The following is a 21,214-nucleotide window of genomic DNA, read 5'->3' as shown; positions in this document are numbered from 1 at the left end:
AGCCCCCCAGGGAGACCCAGAGGAGGGGTGCAAGCTTTCAGCTGGCCGGCCAATGAGGCTCTTGGGGCTGCAGGGAGGGAATGGGTTCCCCTGGGTCCTTCTCATTAACCACTGGGTACGGGCTGGGTGTTTGTTGAGTGAATGAATAAGAGGTTTACCAGTGCCCATCCCCCCGCCCACCCTCAAAGGCCAAGGAGGGTGTGCAGACCAGGCTTCCTAGGAAGAGGGAGTGGGGAGGTTGCTGCTCTGACGGGGGGGGGGGGGGTGGGGGGGGTGGGGGGGGTGGTCACAGCCTGTGGGCTGTCCTCACCACCCCATCGCTCCCTCATCACCAACATTTGCTCATAGGTGATGCTATGAAGGGCCCCAGTGCCAAGTGGAGAGGGGAGACTGGGCATGGAGTCCAGCGCAGGGCAGAGGGGGGAAGGTGGTGACAGTGTGAAAGTGCCCAGAACCAACTACCTTCCTAATTTCCATATTTCCCAGAGGATTTCTAAGAGTGAAAATATGAAAGCGTTCAATCATCTCTTGTGTCCCCCCAAGTTTGCCCCTCTCCCTGAGTCCCCACTGCTGGGGACCCTAGCTTCAGCAGTCCCCCCACCCTGGCTCAAGCCCCCGCCCAGCTCCCCCAGCCTCGTGGCTGTCTCCCACCCCTGTCACCTTCAGGAAGGCCCTCAGAGCCCTGGTTGCCCGCTGGGTGGGCTCACACCGGGCCAGAACTTCGTGGGCTTCCTCTAACGGTCTCTTTTACCTCCCCCAGCCCAGCACTTAACACTACACCTGAGCTTAGAAGGTGCTCATTAATGGGTGCCGGATGAGGGAGTGAAAACCCAGGACGCAGCTCAGACCTGTGATTACCTGTGCGTCCTTCCTGTGTCCCTAGCCCCACTCTGGTCCCGTCCAACCTCGGCCAGGACCAATCCACTCTACGGAGGGTCTGCTTTACAAGGTTCCGCCCCTAAATTAGGGGCCGATTAGTACCCAGGCCCGAATCGAGGCCCCCCTATCCCGCCCTGCGGTGCAAGGTCCCGCCCACTGATCCTCCCCAGTCCCAGCCTGCCCCTATCTTGACTACCCTCAGCTCCTTGCAAAGACCCAACCCTGGATCTGGGCCTGCCGCTCCCCACCCCCGCACCGCCGCGTGCCACCACTCCAGAGCCCCCCCCCCCCCCCCCCCCCCGCCAAGCCTCCATCTCTGCCTGGTCCTCTCCGTAAGTCTCCGCCCCGCCTCGCCCCCATCTTGACTTCTGTCTAGGTTCGCCCGGTGAAACCCCGCCTCACCTCCTGCTCTCTGCAAGACCCCACCAGCCCTGCCCCCGATCCCGCGGGCCCGCCCTGTTTCTCAGGACCCCGCCCCCCCGGCCCGCCTCGGGCCCGCCCAGCACGACAAAGCCCCGCCCCGCCTGACAAAGCCCCGCCCCTAAGCCCACCCGGGCCCGCCCCTCGGGCCCGCCCAGCGCGGCAAAAGCCCCGCCCCTCGGGACCGCCCAGCGTGACAAGGCCCCGCCCCCGGGCCCGCCCCCGCGCCGCCCCAGCCCCGTCCCGCGCCCGCGCCGCCCGTTTCAGGCCGGTTGGCACCCGGCTAACAGCTCCGGCACGTCCGCCGCCCTGGCCGCCCGAGGACCACCCGCCCCGGCCCGCGCGGGTGAGCGGCGGCGCTCCCGCTACTGTGCGTCCTCGGGTGCCCTCGCACCCTCTCTGGACTCCGCCCCGCCTGAGGGCGTGAGGTCGCGGCGGCCGCGGCGGGGCGTCCCTGGAGGTTCTCGCGGAGCGGAGCCCAGTGGGGGTGCCGGAGCGCCCGGGGTCCTGTGGAGGCCCCGGCGTCTGGGCCGCCGCCGCTGCGGGATGCTCGAGGCTTCCGGTGAGCTGAGGGTGGGAAGGAAGGGGAAGCCAGCCCTGGTGGGGGGCGTCTTCCTGTCCCCCCCCCCCCATAAACGTGGGGTGGATTCTGTCCACCTCAGCTTTCCTCCGACCCCGTCTGCCCTCCGCTGGGTCTCCCGGGCTCTGGGTCCCACTGGCTAAGCCTCGCTCGCCCTGAGCCTCACTTTTCCCCATCCGGTGAATGGGCACTGGCCCCGCTCAGGCTCCCGGGAGCAGCAGAACTGGTTGTGAGCCAGGTCCTCCCACTCGGGCCCTGGGGACACGGTTGGCTCAGATGCCAGCCGTCTTTGCCCTGAGAGGTTCTGAGTTCAGCAGGCGGCCCAGACAGGGAGGGAAGCAGAGGAGGGAGGGGGAGCAGGACTGGGATGGGGGACGCCCCAGGTAGAGGGGGAGCCCAGAGGAGGCGCCTGAAGAAGTGCGGACGGTCTGAGAAGTACGAGCTGAGACCAGAACGGTGAGGACGCACTGACCGCGCATGCGGGGAAAGCCCCTCCAGGGGGACAGCCAGCCCAGTGCCCGGAGGCGGGGGGCTGCTGAGTGCTGGTGGCTGCTGTGGGTCCCCTGGGCAGACTCCGATTCCTGGCGTCTAAGGGCAAGGGCAAGCGTGAACTAGACGGTGGGAAGGTTCCAGGCTCCGTGGGAGGTCTGGGGTCGCCTGCATCTCCCCCGTCAGGGTTAGCCGCCCCGAGACCATGCTCAGACCTCTCTGGGTAGCTTGGCCCTCGTGTACGTGAGATCTAACATATAGCCCTGGGGCCCCATTTAGTCACTCAGCAAACACTGGTGAGCACCTCAGTGGGCTGGGTGTGCCGGGCGGGGATTGGGGCAGGAGGGGCGGCAGGAAGACCCGGGAGGACGTGGGTGTGGGCCTCCCAGGAGAGCTGACGGGGGCTGGCGGGGAGCAGCGGCCCGAGGTAGAACCCCTCACCCCAGCGATGGGCCGTAACGGGGGAAGACGAGGCGACCTTGGGTTGCTAGCGTGGGAGCTGCTGGGTGTGAGGCTGTCGCAGGTTTGGGGGGCAGCCGGGGCCCCGCCAGGCCTGAGGACGGCCAGAGAAGGACACGTCCGGCGGCTGGAACGTCAGAGCCCTGGGACGGGGCAGAGAAGCGGGCACCGTCCGGGCTGCTGGTGCGACCTGGGGCCCTCTCCCCGCAGCCCCACCAGCATGGGCAGCCTCGCCTACCGAGAGGACCTCGAGGAGGAGAAGAACTCTGGTGCGTGTCCTGGGTCCTGGCGAGGGGGCCGAGGGCCATCACGAAGTGCAGTGGCTGAGGGGGGGACCGAGGAGGCCCAGTGTGGGGGCTCGCCGGCTGACGGTCCCAAAGCCGATGACCGAATGCTAGACTCAGGATTCGGGGCCTGTAGCCTTGGACACCTTGGAGCCCGGTGCTGGCCCCCAGTTTAGCGCTCTGAGGAAGGAGTGGGTGTGAAGGGGTCTCCCAGAGCCTGTTCTCTTCTTGGCCTAGGGACTGGCCCAGGGCGGCGGGACGAGGGGCGCTCCCCCTGAGTTTACTGTGCGCGGGGGGCCGCGGGCCGTCCTGTTTGTTTACCAGCTCCCTGTCCGTGAGCTGAGTGTCCCCAGGGCTGGGTCCCCCCGGGGCCCCTCGGGCCCTCCTCTGGGGTGTCGTTAGCCTGTGTTTGCTGCCCTGCGTGATGCCCCGCTCTCTCTGGCTTCAGCGTTCACCTGGGAGCTGGAAGCCAACAGCAGGGACTACAACAGCCAGTTCAAGGAGAAGTCTTTCCTGTGCTGGCAGAGGAGGAAGTATAAGGTGGGGGCCCCGGTCTCTGCCCCCCTCCCCCGCAGCACCCGCCCTGAACTTCAGTCCCCAGGACTGTAGCACCCCCAGCTGGGTGCTGGCGCCACCACCCCCCCCCCCGCCTTATCCCACCCCAGTTTGGGTTAAGTGATATTAATACGAAACCTCTAAAGTGCAATATGTTCACGGGGCCCCACCTAAAACCTCTTGCGTGCGCCTCGCTTTGGGAAACGCTGAGCTCACGGCGCTGCTCCCCGAGTCTTTGCGCCCAGGAGGGGCTCGGTCAATGCTGGCTTAAGGCTTTGCCTCCCTTGGGCACTCAGTAAACTCTGGCTCAAGACCTTGCATTCAGTAGGTGCTCAATCAATGCTGGTAGCGGCCAGAAGGCGGGGCAGGCGGGCGAGGGGCCTCCCGGCCGGGCAGCAATCCCACGCTGGCTGTCGTTCCAGAGCAATGTCATCCACACGGCCAAGTACAACGTCTTCTCCTTCTTGCCCCTGAACCTGTATGAGCAGTTCCACCGCGTGTCCAACCTCTACTTCCTTTTTATCATCATTCTCCAGGTGTGGAGGGGTCAGCCGCCTGCCCGCATTGCCTCCTCCAGGGAGCCCTCCCTGACTACCCTTTGCCCCACGGCTCTGTAGACCCAGGGCAGTTTCACTGTGCATTTGTCTGTGTGGTTTGTGGAGCAAGGTCTGTCCCCCCACGCTCATTGCTGGGTCCCCACTGCACAGCCCACGGCCTGGCACAGAGGAGTGCTCGATACATGAGGAATTATGGGAGGTGTGTGCGTGGCTCCTTCAGGTCAAGGAGGGCACGCCCCCCCCGCCCCGCCCCCGTCAGGATGGACAGCTTCAGACAAACCACCTTTGGCCCCAGCCCTCCGAGCTAAACCCAGAGGGCAAGGAGCAATCAGGGGTCAAAGCGCATTCTCAGGACCTGTGGGGGCCCTTCCCACTGTCTGGGCCGTCTGGGTGGGGCACGAGGGGGGCCGGCATCCAGCCTGGACACCTTCCTCTCTCGGTGGGTGGGCAGTTTCCAGGGAACCCTGACCCAGCATCTCATTCTGTTCCGAGTAAAGATCCAGTAAACGTTTATTGAGCACCTACTGTGTGCTGGGCACCGGGGACCCAGCAGTGGCCCTGACGCGTGTTTTCAGGTGCCTCGGGCAGGCAGGGGTGACATCAAACCATGGGGTAGGGACCAGTGATGGGGACCGGGGCCAGAGGGACAGGAGGGTGGTTGTCCCAAGGTCTGGGGGGAGAGGGGCCTAGCCCTGGGCTGGGGTGGTCAGCAGGTGGACACGGGATGCCAGGCTGCAAGGCTGGGTGTGCCGGGTGGGAGGGGAGCGGGAGGCGGGCAGGGTGGGGCCTGGGGGACGGCCGGCATGACCCGCCCTCCACGTCAGGGCCTCCCCGAGATCTCCACGCTGCCCTGGTTCACTCTTTTTGTCCCGCTCATCTGCCTCCTCGTCATCCGGGCCACCCGAGATCTGGTGGACGACATCGTAAGTGGCCGGGGTGCCTGGCGAGTGGAGGGGGCCGGCTGGGTCCTCAGAGCCCTGGGTGTGGGGGGTGCTGGGCTGTGGTAGGTCGCATGAGAGACCGCCAGGGGCGTGGTGTGGGCAGGCAGAATCTGCCTTCCTGCCCAGCAGCCCTTCCCCCCGGGGTGGCGTGGGGGCCCGGCTGGGGGCGGGGCCGTCCCTCTGACCCGCTCCCCTGTCAGCCCAGGGGCGACACAGAAGCGACAGAATCATCAACAACAGGCCTTGCCAGATCCTGGTGGGGAAGAGGTGAGGCCTCGTGGCCCCGTGTATGTGTGGGGTCCATCCCGGGGCAAGAGGCCCCCAGCACGGCTTGTCGGGACCGGGGACAGGCCAGGGAGGAGCGCCTCGCAGAGGGCCCGGAACCTTCTGTGTTCCTGGACATCCTGGCTGAGCCTGACAGCGGCCCAGCCGGCACTACTTAAGCGCCTGCTGTCTACCAAGGCCGGGACGGGCCCTGTGATGGGGGTTCAGCTGAAGACGGGGGCGGGGAAGATCTGAAAGGGCCTGGGACCCGGGGCTGGGGACCAGGAAGGCCGGACCTCCAGGAGGACCGGGGGCGGGCGGCCAGGACCTGCAGACTGGAAGCCCCGCTCTCCCGGCTGGGGTGGCCAAGGCTGGGCCTGGGAGGGACCCCCCCTCGCTGCCACCCCCGCCCCCGCCCCTGCAGCTTCCTGTGGAGAAAGTGGGAGGACCTGAATGTGGGAGACGTGGTCTGCCTGCACAAAGACAACATCGTCCCGGTGAGCTGGCGGCCGACCGCAGGGTGGGGCGGGCTGCCTCCTGCTTGCCTTCCTCCTGTGTCCCCCCTGAGCAATGCTGTTGCCCCCCACCCCTCCCAACCCCAGGCCGACTTACTCCTGCTGGCCAGCACCGAGCCCAGCAGTTTGTGCTACGTGGAAACTGCGGACATCGATGGGTGAGCCGTAGGCCATCCCTAGGGGTCTGGGGCTCTGGGTGCCAGAACTTCCCCAGCGGCCGAAGAGTTAGGTCATCCGGCCCGGGCACGGTGGCGGGGTGCCTGCGAGCCAGCTGGGCCAAAAGGTTGGGCCGGAGCAAGGGACCTACCTTTGTGCCGACATTTCTGGAGGCCCTCGTGTGCGCCAGCCTGAGCGTGAGAAGGCCTAGGGCGTGGCCTCAGCCCTGCGGCAAAAACGCTGTGCGTCCTTGGGCGAGGCCCTCTCCCTCTCTGGGCCTCGGCGTTCTGGTCGGCAGCCGGCACACCGTCGGTGCTTAGCGAGAGTGTCTGAGGGACTCTGGGAAGGGCTGCGGGTGCCTTGCCCTGGTACCGTCCATCCGTACCTTCACCTGGTCCCCGTCTCATCACCAGGGAGACCAACCTGAAGTTCAGGCAGGCCCCGCCGGTCACCCACCACGAGCTGACCAGTATAAGGAAGATGGCATCCTTCCAAGGTGAGAGGCAGCAAGCAAGGAACAGCAGACACCCCCGCCCCGTGTGGGCCTGCCCCTCTGGGCAGCGGGTGCAAAACTTCCCCACCTCGCTGGGTTTTGGGGCGTGGCAGTGGGGTGTCTAGGGGGCGTTGGGGGTCGGGATTCATGTTTTCATGGCCCCTCAATCAACGTGACTTTGGGGACATTCTCTCTATTGTCACGATACGCAGGGCAGCATCTTATCAGGCTTTACGTTTTATCTATGAAACACGGCCGCTTCGAGTCAAACAGTTTTGGGGGTTTAATTGAAAAGGCGGCCTGCGTACATGGGCTCGCGATTCGCCTGCACGGTGGCCCAGCAAGGGGATACTTTATTTTTTCCTGTCTCGTTGCAAAGGCAGGCTGCTCTGATTGGTTCGGGAGCCGAATCTCTGTCCTGAGCCACAGCCCCTTCGCTCCTGACATCCACGCACCGGCTGCCTGCCTGATACCTGGGGGAAAGCCTCGCTCGTGGGGAGGGTGGCTGCACGTGTCCCCACCGCTCCCTCCAGGCCCTGACCTGACTGAGCGGTGCTGCAAGGCATGGCCCCATTTTTCAGAGGAGGAGACTGGGGTCAGAGAGGTGGCAGGAGGCGTGGGCTTGCTCCCTGCCAGGGTCCCGGTCCACACCCCACGGCCATTTTAACCCTGCGCTGGTCCAGCCTTTCATCCTGCCTTGATTTCCTCGCACACGAGCGGGACTGGCGGTGGGAAGGACCTCTCCCACCACCTTCTGGAAAACGACAGTGCCTGCATTTGTCCCCTGTGGCTTCAGGGAGTTGGATGTCGGTGTCCCTTTCTTCTTTCCCTCCTTACACATTTATTGAGCACCTGCTGTGGGCCAGGCGCGAGGCTGGGCCCTGGGGCCTCAGCGTCACCAAGACCAGGCTGGCACCTACCCCCACAGAGCTCAGGTTGATGATGTCGTCCCAGGGTTGTAACCACGCGGAAGGGGGCTCAGGGAGGGAGGGGCTTCTCTGAGGAGGTTGAGTCCGGGGGGCCGGGGGCCGTGCACCCAAGACCCCCGCGGCTGGAAGGGGCCGGCTCTGGAGCAGGAGGAGGCTGCCTGGGGGTGGTGCAGGGGTGAGCGGGGCCGGAGTGGGGCAGGGCGGGCCCCGTGCGGGTGGCTGGGGCCGGAGGGGGACAGCGGCGTCCCCCCCGCCCCAACTCAGAAAGGGCAGGCCGAGCCCCCCCCCCCCAACGAGCCTGTGGCTACCTGACCTCCCCCCCACGTGGCCCCCAGGCAAGGTGGTGTGTGAGGAACCCAACAGCAGGTTGCACCACTTTGTGGGGTGCCTGGAGTGGAACGGCAGGAAGCACCCCCTGGACATCGGCAACGTGCTCCTGCGCGGCTGCAAGGTCCGGAACACGGACACCTGCTACGGGCTGGTCATCTACGCCGGTGCGGCCCGGGGCGGCCCGGGGCGGGTGGGGGGGAGGTGCAGGCCAGGAGGACGGGCGGGCGACAAGGAGACGCAAACCCCACAGGTTTCGACACCAAGATCATGAGGAACTGTGGCAAGATCCATCCGAAGAGAAGCAGGATAGACCGTCTGCTGAACAGGCTGGTGGCCCTGGTGAGGCACCCGAGGCCCCCGCCGTCCTCTTCCGGGCCTCCGTTTCCCTCCTGTGCAAAAGCACGTGCGTCCTGATCCTCAGACGGGTCTGTGGGCCGGAGGATCTCTTGTTAGGATGAGGGCCAAGTAGTGACGTCCTCGTGGCCCCAACTCTGACGCCCTCCAGGCCCACAGGAGATAATAAGATGGCCTGCGCTCAACTTAGGCGGCTTGCGGGTTTTGCCCGATTAGTTCTCTTTTCTGAAGTTGTTGTAATAATAATTGAAACAACAGCTCACGAGGCCGACAAAGAGCCTGCAAGTTCCCCTCCCCGGGTACGCACCCCCCGCCCCCCGCAGCGCCCCTGCCCCGGGGACCCGTCCCGCCCACCCGTCCCCACTGAGTGCCCCTGTCGGTGAGTCCCCGGGGCGCCCCTGTGTCACCCGGGGTCACCCGCATGCCCACCACTTGCCTTCCAGATCTTTCTGTCCCTGGTGCTGATCTCCGTGGCGTTGAGCTTGGGCTTCTGGTTCAAGGCGAAGGAGTTCAAGGCCAAGCACCACTACGTGTCCCCCAGGCACGTGCAGAGCGTGGCCGCCGAGACCTTCCTCACCTTCTGGGGCTTCTTCATCCTGCTCAGCGTCATGGTGCCCATGGCCATGTTCATCATGTGAGGCCCTGCCCGTCTCCCCCCGCCCCTTCCTGCCCTCCCCTCAGGAGCGGGGGGCGGAGCTGTGACCCGGAGTGTGTCGCAGGGTCGAGTTCATCTACCTGGGCAACAGCATGTTCATCAACTGGGACGTACAGATGTACTACGCGCCACAGGACGTGCCCGCCAAGGCCCGCAGCACCAGCCTCAACGACCAGCTGGGCCAGGTGGGGTACGTGTTCTCGGACAAGACGGGCACGCTCACGCAGAACGTCATGACCTTCAAGAAGTGCTGCATCGGCGGCATCGTCTACGGTGGGTCCCACCCCGCGGGTCCCGGGGACGCCGGCCCCACGCCCTGTGCTTCTGGGCCACGGAACTGTGGCCACGCGGCATCGTCCCACGTTGCCCACAGAGCGATACTGTGGGCCTCTCGGCTCACCCGGCCCCGGTCGAGACTCGGGCCGGCCATTGCCCCGCGACAGCAGCCTGCGTGTGGACGCGGGACGTGGGGTGTCAGCGTCTACACGTGTCACGGAATAGGATTCTTTCGTTTTCACAGACAGACCTCTCCTTGGGGACGCTGAATGTGCAATTTCTTTATTTTACTTTTTTAAGTTTATGTATTTTTGCGAAGCAGGGGAGGGAGAACAAGTGGGGGGGGGCTGTGGGGGGGGGGGGAGAGAGAGAGAGAGAGAGAGAGAGAGAGAGAGAGAGAATCCCAAGCAGGCTCAGCACTGTCAGCACAGAGCCCAACCCGGGGCCCGAACTCACGGCCTGTGAGATCACGACCTGAGCCAGAATGGAGAGTCGGATGCTTACCCGACCGGGCCAGTCCTGATTTTGGAATTTCATTAACATTTTCACGTGGCACGAGATGATCGTCTTTCGATGTTTTCCCAGAGATTTAGAAATGTGAGAAACATTCTCTCTCTCTCTCTTTTAAAAAAATGTTTATTTAATTTTGAGAGAGAGAGAGACAGAGAGACAGAGTGTGAGCAGGGGAGGATGAGAGAGAGAGGGAGACACAGAATCCAAAGCAGGCTTCAGGCTCTGAGCTGTCAACACAGAGCCTGATGCGGGGCTTGAACTCATGAACCCGTGAGATCATGACCTGAGCCGAAGTCGGACGCTCAACCGAATGAGCCACTCAGGCGCCCCTCTCTCTCTCTTTTTAAAAAATATGTATTTATTTTTAGGAGAGCGAAAGCAGGGGAGGGGCGGGGCGAGGGGGACAGAAGATCTGAAGTGGGCCTCGCGCTGGCAGCACAGGGCCCGATGTGGGATTTGAACTCACAAACCACGGGATCGTGACCTGAACTGGGGGCAGGTGCTCGACCAACTGAGCCACCCAGGCGCCCCAGAAATGTGGAAACCATCCTTGGCTCGCAGACCACGCAAAAAGTGGTGGGGCAGGGTCCTCTTGGCCGTCATAAAGTGGGGGACGTGGTTTTGGGCAGGACGTGACAGAGCACCCACCGGGGTAGTAACGGGAAGACGGAAATGGGCCCATGCCCTCTGGGAAAGCCCACCCCACCCTCAGCCGGGGTCTCAGGGGCGATAGGGAGCAGCGGGGCCTGTGGCAAGCAGCATCGGCCCCAGGCCAGGTCTTCTGATGTTTCTAGAAGGGCTGTGGACCCAGGGTGTGTGTGTGTGTGTGTGAGACATCACCCCAATCTTTCAAAGTAGGCAGGCAGGTCCAAGTTGTAAAAAGACACCGTGAAGAGATCAAACAAAACGCCTGCATGAGGCTGGGCTCCACCCCGGCCGTGCTGCCGGGACCTCTGGAAGCCATGCCACTCTTTTCTCTCCTTCGTGTAGACGGCAAAGCTGTGGCCGGGGGGGTCCTTGGTTGTTGGGGTGTCGGGTCCAGAGGCCCGGGCCCGCTTGTCTGGCCATCTCCAGTGGCCCCGGGAAGCCTGCCAGCGTGGGGCGGGCGCTGCGGGATCCCCGTGGGCGTGGCGGCTGGGGCCTGAAGCTGGGTCTTTCCCCAGGCCCCGACGACGAGGAGGCGGCCCCATGTAAGGTGAGCCCCGGCCGCCCTGCAGCGCGGGATAGGGGTGGGGGTGGGCAGTGGCCCACCCAGAGCCGGCCTGTCCCCTCCCCACCCCTCAGGGGAGCCCCTACCTCTGGAACAAATTTGCCGACGGCAAGTTCCCTTACCGGAACGCGGAGCTCCTGCGAGCCGTTCGGGGCCGCACGGACGAGGCGGTGCGGGAGTTCTGGCGTCTGCTGGCCATCTGTCACACTGTGATGGTCCAGGAGAAAGACCGTGAGTGCGCCCACCTCCTCTTCCCCGCCTGGCGCGGTGCTCCGGCCCTGGGGCTCCCGAGACGCTCCAGCCCACTCCCCAGGGCTCCCTTCCTTGGGCTTGGAGGGTGCTTAGGCCCTGTCCCAAGCCCCACCTCTTCTGGGCCTAGGGGTGTCCAGGCCCGAGCCTCGAGATCTGTTGCTGTGGGAAGGGGGGGGGCCCTTCGGACCGGGGTCCACGCACCTACCTCCCTCTGCCGGGCTTAGAGCTCATACTGGCCCGAGAGACCACCGTCCTGTGAACGTCTGGTTTCCTCCTTTGCGCTCTGGAGATGGGTGGCGGTCCCGATGGAGGAAAGCTCTCGGGGGACACGCCCGCCCCAGCCGCGGTTCCCTCCCCCAGCAGACCAGCTGGTGTACCAGGCGGCATCCCCGGACGAGGAGGCGCTGGTCACGGCGGCCCGGAATTTTTGGCTATGTGTTCGTGGCGCGCACGCGGGACAGCATCACGGTGATGGAGCTGGGGGACGAACGGGTGTATCAGGTCCTCGCCATGATGGACTTCAACAGCATGAGGAAGCGCATGTCGGTGCTGGGTGAGTGCTTGCGCCCCGCGCGGGGAAGGGGGGGGGTGGGCGGGCAGGGAATAGTGTGTGTGGGCAGCCTGGCTTCTCCCTCTGCAGTCCGAAACCCCGAGGGCGCCATCTACCTCTACACCAAAGGCGCCGACGTGGTCATCTTTGAGCGCTTGAGCAAGAAAGGCATGACAGAGTGGACCACGGAGGAGGCCTTGGCTGTGAGTCCCTGCTGGGTGGAGGGGGGAGAGGCTGTTGGGGTAAGGCAGGGGGTGAGGGGCAGGGAGAGGCCGGCAGAGGAGGAGAGTGTGCAGCAGAGAAGTGGCAGGCACCCAGGCTGGCCACGTGCAGTTGTCCAGGTTGTGTGCGGTACGGACATTCCAAAGCCCAGGGATCAGGGGAAGGGTCAGGGGCTGTCGGGGTCCCGGGAAGGGTCTGGCCGGGCTGTGCTGAGGGTCTTGAGGAACAGTTAGAAATGGCCATGCGAAGCCAAAGCAAAGGGGGGGGGGGTTCCCGACAAGAGGAAGGGCAGGTGCAGCGGTGTGGAGGCAGGACAGAGCTGGCTACGGGATGGGGGTGGGGGGCTGAGCCAGAGCAGCCCCCCTGGGGGTGGGGGGCAAGGTTCGGGGACCCCAAGCAGGGAGCAGGGCCGGAAGAGTGTCAGGGAGGCAGAGTGGCGACGGGTGGTGCCAGGGCCCCCCCACCCGGCCCCCAGTCCTTTGCCGAGGAGACCCTGCGGACCCTGTGCCTGGCCTACAAGAGGGTGGACGAGGACACATACGAGGAGTGGCGCCAGCGGCACCGCGAAGCCAGCCTGCGGCTGCAGAACCGGGCCCACGCCCTGCACCAGGTGTACGAGGAGATGGAGGAAGGCCTGCAGGTGGGCGGAGCGCGGAGGGGGGAGGGGCCGGGCCGGGCGCCCCGCCTCTGCCAGGGCGCTGACCACCCCCCCCGGCCCCGCCCCCAGCTGCTGGGAGCCACAGCCATCGAGGACAGACTCCAGGACGGCGTCTGCGACACCATCCAGTGTCTCAAGCAGGGGAACATCAAAGTGTGGGTACTCACAGGGGATAAGCAAGGTGAGTCCCCGGGGCGCCGAGAGAAGGGGATGGATGGGTGGGAGAGCGCCCCTCACCTGCCCGGACAGGCCACCGCCCTCCTGTCCCATTTGTCCGGGCTCGGCGTTGCCCTCCGCGTCAAGCCGGGAAGGGAGGAACGGGCACGATTAATGCTGGGGTTCCCCTCCCCCCCCCCCCCCCCCCGACACCTCCGTCGGGCGGGCTGGCCCTGTGCGGAGGCTTCCTGAGTGGCCGGGTTGCCCCTGTGTGACAGGTGGGCGGAGCCGGGCTCAGAGGACTGGGAGCAGGCGCTGGAGGTTGCCCAGTGACTCGGGGGCAAAGTGGCGTGGGCCCGCCGGTCCCTTGGTCCTGGAGCCCCGAATCTCCTCCACTGCCCTGTGGGTTCTTTGTGGCCCCCGGGGCCGCATTGGGACTTACGTGGGCACCAGGCACATGCACACAAAATACTTGAAATGACGTCTTGCAGCTGCGTTGGGATCAAGACAAATATCCGAGCTGGATCACAGTCATTATCATTATGTTTTCCTCTGATTTTAAAAGAAATTAAGTCATTTGTGTGGGTTCCAAGAAGGGCCCGTGGGGTCTAGGCAGGCTATGCCCAATGACCTCTTGGCCCCGCGCCCCACCCTCCCTTCGTCCAGGAGCCCAGCCCCGGCCACGCACCAAAGCCGAGCCCCCTTTGCTCAGAGCGGCGCCAAAAAACTCAGGGCTGGCTGCCATTGGCCGGCCTGAGTCACGGGCCCTCTTCTGAACCAATCCCCGTGGCCAGGGGGCGGGGCATGCTGATGTGGTTGTGGGGGCCCGGGTCCACGCAGCAGGGTGGGCGTGGCCCCCAAGGGGCGCTGAGCTGGGCTGGTTTGCAGAGACGGCCGTGAACATCGGTTTTGCCTGCCAGCTGCTGTCGGAGAACATGCTCATTCTGGAGCCGAAGGAGATCACGTAAGAAGCGGGGGCCGGCGGGCGGGCGAGCCGGGGATGGGGAGGGGGCCGCACCCACGGCATACGAGCGGCCCCGGGGGGTCTGCGGAGTGCCCGAAGCCGCTGCCCGGCGGGACTCCCGGAGCGGGGGACCCTGGCACAACGAGGCAGGGGCGTGGGGGGGGGGGGCCGGGGGGGGGCGGGAGGCCGTGCCTTGCGGCGGCTGACCACCCTCCCGGCCCCCCCCCCCCCCCCCGCAGTCGGATCCTGGAGGCCTACTGGGGGAGCAACGACGGCCTGCTGGCCGGCCAGGGCCCCCTGCAGAGCCGCTTCCTGCAGCAGACCAAGGTGGCCATGGTCATCAACGGGGAGTTCCTGGTCAGTGTCCGCTCGGGGCCACGGCAGCGCCCCTGGTGAAGGGCAGGGGGCTGGGAGGCGCACCGGCCGCGGGAGCTGCTGGACGGGGCGAGGCGGAAGGGGCCGGAGCAGGGCTTGGGGCCGCGGGGCCTTGCCCGGAGCGGAGGGGTGCCGGGTGACGCGCCCCCGCCCCGCCCCGCCCCGCCCCCGCCGGCCAGGACCAGCTGCTGCTGTCCCTGCGCAAGGAGCCGCGGGCGCTGGTGCGGGACGAGGACGTGGACGTGGACGTGGAGGAGGCCTGGCAGGAGCCCGGCGAGCGGACGACGAACTTCCTGCGCGCCCAGAGGGTGTCCCTGATGTGGCGGACCCTCGGGACCCAGCTGAGGGGCACGGGGTTGGGGCCGCGGGTCAAGGACTCCGGCGCCCGCGACGGCCCCGAGGTGCAGCGCGAGCGGGCCTTCGTGGAGCTGGCCGCCCGTTGCCAAGCGGTCATCTGCTGCCGCGTGACGCCCAAGCAGAAGGCTCTGATCGTGGCGCTGGTCAAGAAATACCAGCGCGCGGTGACCCTGGCCATCGGGGACGGCGCCAACGACGTCAACATGATCAAGAGTGCGTGGCGGGGCGGCAGGGGGGCGGCGGCGGGGTGGGGGGAGAGCCCGGGCTGACCGGCCGCGCGCGCGCGTCCCCGCAGCCGCGGACATCGGCGTGGGGCTGGCGGGCCCGGAGGGCATGCAGGCGGTTCAGAACAGCGACTACGCGCTGGCCCAGTTCTGCTTCCTGAAGCGCCTGCTGCTGGTGCACGGCCGCTGGTCCTACGTGCGGGTGTGCAAGTTCCTTCGCTACTTCGTCTACAAGACGCTGGCCAGCATGATGGCGCAGGTCTGGTTCGCCTCCTACAGCGGCTTCACCGCCCAGGTTTGCGGCCACGCGCGCCGGGCGAGGGAGGAGGGGTCCTGCCCCCGCTCTGTGCCCAAGGGCTCCGGGGATGCTTGGCGAATTGGAGCTTTGAAGCCGGGGGTGGGTGTGGGGGTGGGGGGGGGCAGGTGCTCCAAAGTCCTTCCTTCGAGGGGAGAAGAGGAGGATTTGAGCCACTGAGAGGTTGGGGGCTGGGTCCCTGACCGCAAGACTCTGGAGCTTTGGAAGGGGAGTTTTCCCTGCGTGCCAGGAAGCTGTCTCAAAATAGACGGCCCGAGAGAGGGAAGGAGCTCCCTGTCCCCCAAACCCCAGCGTGTGAGACGGAGCTTAACGGGGGTGGGGGGGGGAGGGGGGGGAGGGCGCCGTAGATGAGTAGATACTGCTTGGCTGCTCCACTTTTTCGTGTACAGGTATTTCTTCGATGCTTCTGTAAGCTGGAATGGTCTTAATTTGCTTTGGGGATTGCTCACCCCAGCAGGTGTATGGAGACAAACTTTGCTGGTCTGTTGGTTGATTCTAGGAGCTTCCTTGTGGATCCTTGGGGAGTTTCTGCATATAGGATTGTGTCCTCTGCAAAGAGAGAGTGTTACTTCTTGCTTTTCTTCCTTCCTTCCTTCCTTCCTTTTTCTTCCTTCCTTCCTTCCTTTCTTTTATAATTTTTTAATGTTTATTTATTTTTGAGAGAGAGAGAGAGAGAGCGCGCGCACACACACACACACACACACACATGCATGCACACCCCAGTGGGGGAAGGGGCAGAGAGAGAGAGGGAGACACAGAACCCGAAGCAGGCTCCAGGCTCCGAGCTGTCAGCACAGAGCCCGACACGGGGCTCGAACCCGCAAACCGCGAGATCGTGACCTGAGCCGAAGTCGGACGCTCAACCGACTGAGCCCCGCAGGCACCTCACTTCTCCCTTTTCTGTTCGAGTAACATTTATTTCCTCTTGAGGAAATTGCTCTGGCTAGGACTTCCAGCCCAGTGTCGAACGCAGGCTTCCTCTTTTGTTCTGGATCTTCGTGGGGGCGGCGTTCAGTTTTTCCACATTTGTTCCTTCTCCTCTGTTTATTCAGTACGGGCGCCTGTCAGTGTAGACTCGCGGATATTGCTGTCTTGTATGTTTTGTCGCTGACATCGCCCCCAATTTGTCCTTTTGACGTGCACCTGGTCTTTTCCGACTACACCGCCTCTTTCTGGTGCTACCAGAACTTCCCTGCTCATTTTGTACTTCCCCTGCCCCGACCCTGCGATCAGCGGGTTCCATAAGGAGCCCCGGTTCTTGGTAGTTAGACGCCAAGATCTAAGTGCTTGGTGTGCTCATCGGTCCTGGGATGCTGCAGGATTACTCTCTCAGTTGACAAGAGCGGGGAGGAGGACACATAGCGACCTCGTAGAGAGGCGCCTCCGTCTCTCTGTCTTGTCTGTGTCTATCCCTCTGTCTTTGTGACCACTGGAAACGGAGTCCACAGCCATATGTTTGAGTCCAGTCCCACGGGACCGGGCTCCGCTTAGCCTTTTCCACGGACCCACTTTGTGATTCTTTTCTGCCCCAGTGAGAGACTTGGTTCTTGTAAAATGTTTGCTTGTTACTTATGCGTTCGGTTCCAGCACGCACACGGAGCGGGTTTTGGAACTGAAGCCCTGATTCTGTCAAGTGGATTGGATTGGTCATTAGGGGGGCTACTTGTCCCTGAGGGCTCTTCCACGCGGTGATCCCCCGAGACCGGGAACGGCCAGAAAACACATTCTCTAGCCGTTTCCAACCCCCCCGCCCCCCGTAGTTCCGCATCGCAGCCATCCAGCTAAAACAAGGACTCAAAGGCGAAGTTTCGAAACAATCAGACTATGTTTTCCTCTCTGCCTCGTTCTCTTCCGGCCTTTATCAAGCCTCCTGTGACCCATCCCTGGCCTTAGCACCAACCTTCATCGTGCCTTGACTTCCCAGCTCACCTGGCATCCTCCCCAGGGGGTCCAGCCAGCTTGGGTGGGTCTCCTCGGGTAAAGACACGTTTCTGTTTCTGGCCATTTGGCTCCTGAAGGCTGACCACGTTCTCCCTCCCCCTCCCGTGCCAGCCTCTGTATGAAGGCTGGTTCCTGGCACTCTTCAACCTGCTGTTCAGCACACTCCCGGTCCTCTACATTGGTCTCTTCGAGCAGGTGAGCCAGTCAAGGCCTCGCTTCCTCCTTTCCGGTAGATGCCCCTGTCTCTGCCCTACGTTCCTCCCCCTGGGGGCCGGGAGCGGGGCTGGGGTGGTCCCCCACGCGCCACCGGGTCCCAAGAGCCTGCCCCTCCCCCCCGTGCCCCACCCCCAGGACGTGAGTGCCGAGCGGAGTCTGGAGCTTCCCCAGCTATACATCGCGGGCCAGAAGGACGAGCTCTTTAACTACTGGGTCTTTCTCCAGGCCCTTGCCCATGGCACGGCCACCTCCCTGGTCAACTTCTTCGTGACCCTGTGGGTCAGCCACGACTCGGCCGGGCCCACCAGCTTCAGTGACTATCAGTCTTTCTCTGCGGTCGTGGCCCTGTCGAGCCTGCTGTCCATCACCATGGAGGTAGGCGGGGCCACCGGCCCGTCTCCCCCCCCCCCCCCCCCCCCAGTGGGGCCTTGGACGTGAGCCACTGAGATGTCACTGCTCAGGTGACCCTGCCAAGGGCCTGCTGTTCGTGGGCCCTGGGGACTCAGCCCCCACCCGCCTCCGCGAGCCCTGCCCTGAGCCTCCTGCCACCACCCTGGCTTGATCTCTCCCTGTTCAGGCCATACTCATCATCAAGTACTGGACGGCCCTGTCTGTGCTGGCCATACTCCTCAGCTTCGGCTTCTACATGGTCGTCACTTGGGGCTGCCAGAGTTTCTGGCTCTTCCAAATCTCCCCTGAGACCTTCCCGTTCCTGTGTGAGCCCCCGGCAGGGGATGGGGTGGCGGGCCCTGGGGGACGGGTGCGTCCATGTCAAAATGTCCGCTTCGTGCCTCTGTGAGGCACTGTCTTCTCGGCTGTGTGTGTGTGTGGGGGGGGGGGTGTCCCGTGCAGGGGGAATCGGTGCCTTTTGGGAATCTGCACAAAGGTGTCCGGGGGTGGAGGGAGAGGAGGGAGAGGTGGGGTGACAGGAGGAGGGGCCACCAAGCAGGCTCTGGGGAGGCTCCACCCCGGGCCGGGCTGTGACCCTGTCTTGTCCCCAGATGCTGACCGCAATGTGCTGTCCCACCCCTCCATCCTGCTGGTGATCCTGCTGAATGTGTCACTAAACACCCTGCCTACACTGGCCCTGCGTATCATTTACCAAGCCCTCGAGAAGCCACGCCCCAAGGTGAGGGCTGGGGTCCCCATCGCACATTCCCGGGACCCCACCAGGCAGAGCCTGTGCCCGGAGCAGACACTCCCGGACATGCGGGGCTGGGGGTGGTGGGAATGGAGACCCAGGTGCATGGCCAGGGCCCTCAGGGGGACCAAATGACAGGCCCCAGGCTCCCCAGGGAAAACCACCCCTTCCTAGGGTGGGGCTGGCCAGGAGCACGACGAGGCGCACTCCAGCATCACCGGACTTCTGCCCAGATGACTGGGGCTTGGGGGTGGAGATGACAGAGGAACCAGGAAATGGCTTCGGGAAGAGAAGGGACTTAGAAACAACCCTGGGTCCACGTGTGGATGAAGCGTAAACACAACGTGTCCCTCCACACGCTGGAATCTCGTTCAGCCTGAGAAAGTTAGGACATCCTGCCACCATGTGGATGGACCCGGAGGCCACCGTGCGCAGGGACAGGAGCCGGACACAGAAGGACACGTCCCGCGTGACCCCACGCACAGGGGGTCCCCAGAGGAGTCCCGTCCACAGGGACAGAGAGTGGATGGTGGGAGCCAGGGGCGGGGAGTCCGTGCTTCATGGGGACAGGGCCTCAGTCTGGGGAGATGGAAAGTTCTGGAGACGGATGGAGGGTGGGCGCACGACGGTGTGACTGTGCCTGACGCCTCTGAGCTGTGTGCTTGGAGACAGTTAAATGGGTACATCTCGTGTTATGTGCATTCTGCTACCGTGCAAAAAGGCGTGCGTGGGAACTTAGGGGCTCACGTGACCCTAAGAACCCAGAAGGGCAGGCTGCAGCCGGGATGGGCCCCAGAAGTGACTGGAATAGCGACCACACAGGCGGGACACCCGGCTGTCCCCGGCTCACCTCTCCTGGCTTTGCCACCAGAGGGCACCCGAGGCACCTGGTGGCGGCTGGTCCAGAGTGGGGTGCCGGGGAAGGAATCTGATGGGTTGGCCCAAAGTCAGCCTGGGAGGGGACTCTAACCGGCTCTGCTCAGGGAGGGAAGGCCTGGTCGGTGGGTGGTGGCCAAGGAGGGGCTCTGACTGCCCCCGCCGGCAGCAGGGACCTGAGGGCAGTGGGCACGGCGTGGGAGCCTGCTGACCGCCGCTTTCCTCTGGGCCGGGCAGGAGGTGGAGGAGGCCCCGAGCGAGGACATCACAGCGGTGGAAGCTGCGCCCTACCTCCGCCGGGAGTCGCGCAGGCGGCGCTCCAGCTACGCCTTCTCCCACCGCGAGGGCTACGCGGAGCTCATCACGCAGGGCACGATTCTGCGCAGGGCGCCGGGGGTCGACAGCGACATGCTGATGGGCCAGATAATCCCGTGCCACGAAGAACTGTCCCCGAGCATCCAGGAGTCCCCCCGGTGCTCCAGGAAGATGTCGTTCCTGGGGAAGACGGGGCACCAGCACCGGGGCAAGGTGTCCTCGAGGGACGGGGGACGAGCAGCCCGCCGTCCTCAGATCCCCGCCGGCTCCCCGCAGGGGCTGGCGGTCCGGGGCGTCCCAGGAGAAGTTGCGGGGGGAGCGGGAGGACTCACGGTGGTCCAAGGGGAGCGCGCCGGGGCCGTCGGGGGCTCCCCCGCCCCCCCAGCAGCCCGCGGACGAGGGGGGCAAGGTGTCCCCCGTGGGGTGACTGCCGATGCCCGGGGAGGGCGCAGTGGCGCCCGAGGCGGCGGGGCAGCCCCTCCCCGACCCCCGACCCCCGAGGAGCAGTGACCCGCCCCGCGTCGCACCCGCCCGCAGGCCTGCGCGGCCTTCCCCGGGGGGACTAGGCTCCACGTCCCTTTCTGTTGCTAATAAACCAGGGTCCACCTTCCCCAGGGCTGCGCCAGGCTCGTTCCTTTCCTGCACCTGTCGCGTCCGCGGTCCCGCGACCGGCTTTCCCGCTAAAACCCCGAACACCGACCTCTAGTGGCCCAGGCGGGATTTGCAGGAGGAGCCCCGCCGCCGCCCCGGGGCGGGGGTGGGGGGACGCCGCGCGGCTGGGGCGGGGGGGGCTTCCACGCCCTCGGGGTTGGGGGTGCTCCGTGGACCCGCGAGCGTCCCGCCCCGGGCAGCCTCGTCCCCAAGCAGGTGTCTTCCCCTCTGCTTCGGGGCGCGTCCCCACGGGGCGGCTGGGGGGGGGGGGCGGCCCAAAGACAGACTTCCTCCCCTCCCCGCGCCCCACGCCTCCCCTCCCTGCCGCCGACACACACGTCCAGGTGAGTGAGTACAAAATAATTTATTGGAGAAAAACAAAACAACAAATCCAGCACAGCAGTGGTTAACAATGACGATGATTTTTTTTTTTTTTAACTTTTAAGCCTGTCACCTGAGGGTGGGAGGGACAGGGCTTCTGTTCCCTCTAGCATCTAGCATCGGGGAGGGGGGGGAACTTTGGATGATGCAGGTGGTGCCCCCCCCCAAAGCCGCCCCAGTGTCCAGTCTTGATTAAACACTCAGGGCCAAGCGGCCTCTTGGTCCTCCCTCACCCCTGGCTGAAGAGAAGGCCCCCCCAAAACCAGCCCTCTGGGGGGGGGGGTGTCAGCCAGGACCACAGTGGGGAGCCGGGACCGAGGGGCAGGTGTGGTTTACTCTGGGAAATGGCCCACGTTCCAGCCGGCGCTGGGCTGGGTAGGGGGAGCCCTGGAGTGTGTGTGCCGCACCCCTGCCCTCTGATCTGGGGCCTCGGGTCCTTGGGGTGAACCTCCCTTCGCTACCCCAGGCCCCCTTCCCCCGCTGTCTTGGGAGGCGGGCTCTGCCCTGGTGTGAGCTCAGCCCAAGTGGAGTCACAGGCAGGGATACTGCCCCGGAGCCCGCTTTCACGATTTTTGGGGGGGCCTCTCTGTTCTCTAGGGTCCCGACGTGGGCTGGGAGGGAGGGCTCCACAGATGTGCGCCCCCCCCCATTTCAGGCCGGAGGGAAGGGGGCTGAGGAGGCTGAGGGTGTGGGAGGAGTCCGGCTGGGGGCCTGCCTGGGGGGCAGCGGGTGTCTCGAGAGGGCCCTTCGGATATCAGAA

At 64.9% G+C, this 21,214-nt stretch overlaps 1 protein-coding gene across 1 annotated transcript; it reads left to right on the top strand.

Moving 5' to 3' along the window:
• Positions 1-1,551: 1,551 nt before the first annotated feature.
• Positions 1,552-20,032, top strand: ATP8B3 (ATPase phospholipid transporting 8B3). The gene is given in 29 exon segments (XM_043590173.1): positions 1,552-1,861; positions 3,038-3,096; positions 3,560-3,651; positions 4,089-4,202; positions 5,048-5,146; positions 5,370-5,431; positions 5,853-5,925; positions 6,031-6,101; positions 6,513-6,595; positions 7,857-8,015; positions 8,102-8,190; positions 8,649-8,839; positions 8,925-9,133; positions 10,813-10,844; positions 10,934-11,090; positions 11,472-11,536; positions 11,538-11,664; positions 11,752-11,864; positions 12,359-12,523; positions 12,611-12,722; positions 13,586-13,661; positions 13,901-14,018; positions 14,216-14,606; positions 14,689-14,912; positions 16,986-17,069; positions 17,226-17,465; positions 17,668-17,806; positions 18,092-18,219; positions 19,345-20,032. Coding segments are annotated over 28 exon segments (4,050 nt in total). The 5' UTR covers positions 1,552-1,861; positions 3,038-3,047; the 3' UTR covers positions 19,933-20,032.
• The last annotated feature ends 1,182 nt before the right edge of the window (positions 20,033-21,214 follow it).

The sequence above is a fragment of the Prionailurus bengalensis genome, chromosome A2 (genome assembly GCF_016509475.1).
Source record: "Prionailurus bengalensis isolate Pbe53 chromosome A2, Fcat_Pben_1.1_paternal_pri, whole genome shotgun sequence".
NCBI classification, from domain to species: Eukaryota; Metazoa; Chordata; class Mammalia; order Carnivora; family Felidae; genus Prionailurus; species Prionailurus bengalensis.
The sequence above is the reverse complement of the archived record's forward strand: the minus strand, read 5'-3'. Positions and strand labels throughout refer to the sequence as shown.